This window comes from Galeopterus variegatus, unplaced genomic scaffold, assembly GCF_000696425.1.
Source record: "Galeopterus variegatus unplaced genomic scaffold, G_variegatus-3.0.2 Scaffold14039, whole genome shotgun sequence".
NCBI lineage: Eukaryota > Metazoa > Chordata > Mammalia > Dermoptera > Cynocephalidae > Galeopterus > Galeopterus variegatus.
In genome coordinates this window covers 8,745-15,196 of record NW_007740150.1, presented here as the reverse complement: position 1 = coordinate 15,196, position 6,452 = coordinate 8,745, and the positions used below count along the sequence as shown (strand labels likewise).

At 43.0% G+C, this 6,452-nt stretch overlaps 1 protein-coding gene across 1 annotated transcript in view; it reads right to left on the bottom strand.

The window, feature by feature from the left end:
- Window positions 1-2,316, bottom strand: part of LOC103581830 (leucine-rich repeat-containing protein 37A3-like) — a gene marked incomplete at its 3' end in the record, with an annotated part of 13,372 nt that extends 11,056 nt beyond the window's left edge. The window contains exons 1-2 of the mRNA XM_008563572.1: window positions 2,198-2,316; window positions 1,624-1,701 (exon numbers count right to left, since the gene is read on the bottom strand). Coding sequence (XP_008561794.1) covers window positions 1,624-1,701; window positions 2,198-2,316 — 197 coding nt within the window. The remainder of the gene's footprint in view (window positions 1-1,623; window positions 1,702-2,197) is intronic.
- Window positions 2,317-6,452: the final 4,136 nt, after the last annotated feature.

Genomic DNA, 6,452 nt, shown 5'->3' with positions numbered 1-6,452 from the left:
AACAAAGTGAAAAAGCCAGTGGATGAGAACTTTGACTATGCAGCAAAAAGGTCACCTGGCAACATGGGAGGGATCGACTGTGTCAGACGCTGCAGGAGGTTGAGGGCGATGAGGCTAGAGCAGTATCTGATGGATCTGCTGACAACGTTGTGAAGATAGTCAAGGAGGTGACCTGACAAGTATGACTGCAGCAGATTGCAAATGAAGGGCTTTTTTCCATACTGATCTTGTGTAATCCCCTCAACTAGCCTTAGCACAACAGCACGTTTCTATTTAGCTTGCCATACTGGAGGGAGGATGGCAAAATGTAAGCTGTGATGAGTTGTGGAACAAACTGTCACAATAGGGCCCTACAGAAATAAAATGACATACTTCACACCATACATAAAAATTAACTCAAAATGGATCACAGACCTAAATGTAACTACACAATTTCTAGAAGAAAACATAGGAGAAGACCTTTGTGAGTTTGGATTAGGCAATGGGTTCTTAAAAAAGGTTTCTTAGGTCAGACACAAAAAAGCACAAACCATTCAAGAAAAAATTGCTAAATTAGAGTTCATCAAATTTCAAACATTAAAAAACTTCGGCTCTTCGAAGATACTTTAAATAGAATGAGAAGATACGCCACAACCTGAGAGAAGGTATTTACTAAACACATATCTGAGAAAAAGGAATTGTATCCAGAGTATATAATAAAGCACTCTTAACACTCAAAAAGATAAATATCCAATCAAAATATGGGAACAGATTTGAACAGACGCTTCAGTAAAGATGATATTTGCACATGAATAGACATTCAATATCATCAGCTGTTAAAGAAATGCAAATTAAACCACAATGACTACACACCTACTAGTAGAAAGGCTAACATTTTTTTAAAACCCTGGAAGAGAAGGATCAGGTGAAGATGTGGAGCAACTGCAACTCTCATACACCGCTGGAGGGAATGCAAAATGGTACAGCCACTGTAGGAAACAGTTCAGCAGTTTCTTACGAAGTTAAACATGCACTAAGCATGTGATGCAGCAATCCCACCCCTACGCATTTACCCCAAAGAACTGAAAATATATATTCACCCAAAGACCTGCATGTCAGTATTTTTAGCAGCTTTATTCATAATTGCCAAAAAGTTGGAAACCACCCAAATGTGCATAAACTGATGAATGGATACACAAACTGGTATATCCACACCACTGGAATGCTGCCCAACAATAAACAGGAATGAACTACAGATAGATGCAACAGCATCTATCTTAAAAGGATTATGTATGTGAAAGAAGCAAAAGGCCACAAACTACATGGTTTCATTTACAAGACATTCTAGAAAAAGCAAACCTATAGGGACAGAAATCAGACTGGTCATTGCCAGGGGCTGGTAGTGGGAGGAGAGGATTGACTGCAGAGAGACATAAGGGGCGTTTTTGAAGGGAGAGAAATGTTCCATATTGGGAATGTGGTGGGGGTTACATAACATACATTTATCAAAATGCATCAAAGTGTACTCTTAAAAGGAGTGAATTTTATTATGTGAAAATTATACCTTAATAAACCTGACTTCAGAAAACAAGAAAACAACCCCAAAACTAAGTGAAAATAAATCTAAGGAAAAAAGTAACTTACAGTTTTTCCAATTCAAGAGACATCAGGATGGTGTTCTCAATTGTTGTAAGTGACACTTGTGTTGCTCCCATGTCNATTCTAGAGAGCTCTTATTGAATAAATTTAAGTTTATTTGCATCATTAAACTAATGGCCTTAGGATTGAATAGAGAACATCTACTTTTTTTTTAAACATTATCTTACTTATCATTTTGAATTACAATCACCTGTCTTGATTACACTTCTTTTTTTTCTTTTTTAAATAAAATACAGCTCTTCCTCTTTGCTTTCTGGGATAAATGATATTCCTACCTGAATCTACATGTTCCATGTCTATGTGTTTTCTTCAACACTGCTCCCTTCCACTGCTGGCAGTCTTGCCCATTACACATCCTCTCTTAGTCCTTCGCTGGCAGTCTTGCCCATTACACATCCTCTCTTAGTCCTTCCCTTTGCCAATAACCTTTCCCCCCAATAACCCAGTTAAAATTAAAATTATGACTTTTTAGCTCAAGTGAAAATACTTAATCTTTGATGAAAGGAAAAAAGAAAAGCATAAGTTGTCTTGTGACTCATGACATTCCTGTGATACTTACAGATATTTTAATGCTGGCAATTTAAAAAGATGTGCATCTTCAACAGTAGTCAGAGGATTATGATTGAGAATTCTGAAAAATGCAATGAGATTAAAATTATTTGCATTTTTAATATGCATGAAACCGCATGAAAAGTTTATATTCATTTTTGTAATATTGAACTTTTGGTAAAAAAAAAAATCATCATTTTGTCTTTACATATAAATCACACTTAGAATCTGTAAAAATCTCTTCCTTTGAAAACTAAAAGATAAAGTAGAGAAGAGAAAAAGAAAAGAAAAAAATGGATAGCAAAGAAAAAGTATGTCAAAAAACTTTTTAGGTCAAAAATCCTAGATGTATGCTATACGAAGTTATTACGTATACTTGTCAGTCTCCTGTAATGTCAGCTGCTTGAGGGCAGGGTACACATCTTATTGTGATGGTCATCCCTGTGCCTGGCAGAGTGCCTGAAATTTACTAGGTATTTAATAAATGTTTGTTGACTAATAAACAACATTTTGTTTATAAATCAATAAAAGGAATAAACTTGATTTTTGACCCAAATTTGTATTCCAAAATGCTGGAATAGACTTTCTTTTCAATACTTTATGGCAAAAAACAAAACAAAAACAAACAAACATACAAGAAAAACCAAAGAAAAACAACAAAAAAAGAAACGGGGAAAAAGAAAAGAAAATCTGCCTTTAGTTTAACTCTATTCAAGAATCATTAGTGTGAAGATCCAATCAAGATGGCAGAATAGATGGTCCACAGCGTCACTCTCTCCCACAAATCAACCAAATTTACAACTATAAAAATGTAACATCAGCCAAGCCAGGGCTGCTGGAGCTCAGGGGAAGAAGAGGGGTGACCTATGGAGTACATGAAGGCAGGAGAAACCACGATGAGAGAAAGAAAAAGCTGCTCTGAGCATTTCAGGCCATTGCTGCTTTAAGGCTTAAGCTGCTTGAGCACATGGAGCAGGAGCCGCTGAGCACATGGAGCAGGAGCCGGCAGAAGCCACAGCTGTGCCCTTCACATCGAGTTACTTGGAGGCAGCAAGAGAGAAGAGGGCCTTGGTGGCCCCCAGGACAGCAAGACCACAAATAAGGTTCCCGTGGATCCATGCAGGAGCGAGGAGCCAGAACAACCAGAAACAGGGAGCCACTCAGAGACCAGTGAGTCATCACAAGGGACCAGCACAGGGCCCGTCCCATGGGAAGTGTTTGGAGCATGGTCAGTGAGGGAGATGTGCCCAGCAGGGGAACACTGGGACACAGCAGGGACAGCTGATCTGCCCCCCAACAGCACAGGACCACTCAGAGGAGACTGGTCAGGAATACAGAGGAATGCAGAATTGCATGGGGTGCAGTTTGATGAAAAAACTCAGGCCCAGATCAGAGATTCTACAGAACACAGATCCACTGGGTCTCTGGAGAGCCGGAAGTACCTATAAGGTCAACCATTAAACCCAGAGCAGCACAAAAAGCTTTCCCTAGGGAAACAGCAGCAAAGTAGCAATTTAAACAACCACACAGCTCAAGTACTGGTTCCCACAGGAAGTTCCCCCCGTTAGAAGCAAAGGACAAAAAATTAGTTCCGGGCCAGGCACACCACCAGCAACTTGGGGCCTGATTGGGAGCTGGAGGCTTGGATCTGGGGGGCTGGACCCCACTCCCACTTCCAAGCAAACTACACCCATGCCTTAGGGCCAGCCTGGGGACCTGAAGCATGGAGAAAGGGACTGGAACCCCTTCCCACAACCAGGCACACCATGCCAGCACCTTGGGGCCTGCCCAGGGACCCAAGGCAAGGAGAAGGGGACCGGATCTCTCTGCCACAACCAGGCACACTGAGCCAGCACCTTGGGGCTCACCCGGAGACCCAGGGTATGTAGTTGGGGACCAGACCAGCGTCCCACAACCAGGCACAACATGCCAGCACCTCAGAGCCCACCCAGGGACGTGGGGCAAGGAGAAGGGGAATGGTCCTCTCTCCCAAATGGTCCTCTCTCCAAAAACCAGGCACACCATGCCAGACTTTCAGGACCCACCCAGGGACCCAAGGCATGGATAAGGGGTCTGGACCTCTCTCCCACAACCTGGCACACCGTGCCAGCACCTTGGGCCCCGCCCAGGGACCCAGGGCATGGAGAAGGGGACCAGACCACCCTCCCACAACCAGGCACACCAAGCCAGCACCTTGGGTTCCATCCAGTGATCCGAGGCATGGAGCCAGGAACCAGACCCTCCTCCCACAACAAGGCACACCACACCAGTACCTTGAGGCCCACCCAGGGACCTGAGGCAAGGAGAAGGGGACTGGACCTCTCTCCCACAACCAGGGACACCATGCTAGCACCTCGGGGCCCGCCCAACCCAGAGGCATGCAGAAGGGGACTGGACCCTCCTCCCACACCAGGCACAAAACGCCAGCACCTCGGGGCCCACCTGTGTACCTAAGCCATGGAGAAGGGGACCGGACCCTTCTCCCAGAACCAGGCACACTCTGCCAGTATCTCAGAGCCCAACCAGGGACCTGGGACATGGAGAAGGGGACTGGACCCCTCTTCCACATCCAGGCACATGGTGCCAGTGCCTTGGAGCCCGCCCAGGGACCAGAGGCATGGAGAAGGGGACCAAAAACACCCCACAACCAGGCATACCGCCAGTGCCAAGGAGCATACCAAAAACAGCACCCCCACGTGGGTGACCCACCATAGCTACCACAATTACCATGGCTGCTGCAAAAGCGGCTAGAAGCCATGGCCACCACGCAGATGGTCTGCCAACCACTAGAGTGTAGCCACACAAGAAGAGTCACCAGCAGAGACAAAGAAAAGATGTCTCTTTCCAAAAAACCCATTTCAGAGTGACAGAAGCAGCATCTGCTCTATGATAATATTAGGGGACCTGATCACATCTCTCAGCATTGGACAGATCATCTAGACAACAAGTTAACACAGTAACCATTACTCTTTCAGAAGGAGAGAAGAAATCTAGGGCAATTGGGGGAGGGGGAATAGGGGAAGGGGAGAGATTGGACAAGGGGCATAAAGAATAATTATGATTTGTAACAGTATATATGCTAGTAATATTGATTTAATCAACATATCTCAATGTTCAACCCCAAAAATATATAATCGATTTTGATTCAATAAACAAAAACAAACAAACAAAAGAATCATTAGTGTACATTTGCAGAACATTATAAAAATAATAATTATTACAGCTAATATCTATTCAGCTGCCAGGCATCTGTGATCAGCATTTCACATTTAATCCTCAGAATAACTTTATATGGTACATATTATTATTACCCCATTTTATAAATGAGGAGATTGTGGCACAGAGAGGTTATACAATATGTACTAGGTGGCCAAGCTAATAAGAATCAAAGCTGGAACTTGAACTCAGTTCTGACTCCAAAGCCTGTGTTTAACCTGTATAAAGAAAAGGGGTTTAAAATAGCTGTAACTTTAACCTTTATTTTGAGAAAACTAAATATAGAAAAAACTTTTGAAACTTGATGTACTTATCTGGGAAAGCCACTATGAGAATTACAGTTTCTCTTTTTACTCCTTTCCCCTAATCATTTTCCATGATTAAATATTTAATTAATCCATGGTCATTGAGACAAGAGATTTCTTTTTTCTTTCTTTTTTTTTTTTTTTTGTTCTTTTTGAGACCAGCCACACCGCGCTCAACCAGTGAGCGCACCGGCCATCCCTATATAGGATCTGAACCCACGGTGGGAGCGCTGCTGCGCTCCCAGCGCCGCACTCTCCCGAGTGCGCCACAGGCTCAGCCCGAGACAAGAGATTTCAAACCATGCTGTAGGTGATGTCAGTGAAAATGGTGGATTAAGGACATCTGAAACTTCATCTCTCCATAAAGGCAACAACAATAAAAAATGGCAAAAATGGTCAGAATCAACTTTTTCAGAACTCTGGAAATTTAACCAAGGCTTGTAGCAGCCAAGGAACATATAAATAAATATTCCAGAAAAATAGCTGAATTTCTGTAAGAACAGTGCGATTTGTATCATTTCAACTTGCCTTAGACCATTCCTCACTGTCCAGATCAGTGGTAACCTGAAAATTAGCCCATATCTCCAGTACCAGATGGAACAGAATGGAGCTGGTGCTCCTTCAAAACCTCACTCCCGGTCAATTGTCATTATTTGACCTATCTGGTGGTTCCCCAGAAGATCTCACTTGAAAAGTTTGCTTATTTGATCTGACTGAGAGCTACCCAGTGCTAAAAGTTTCTCA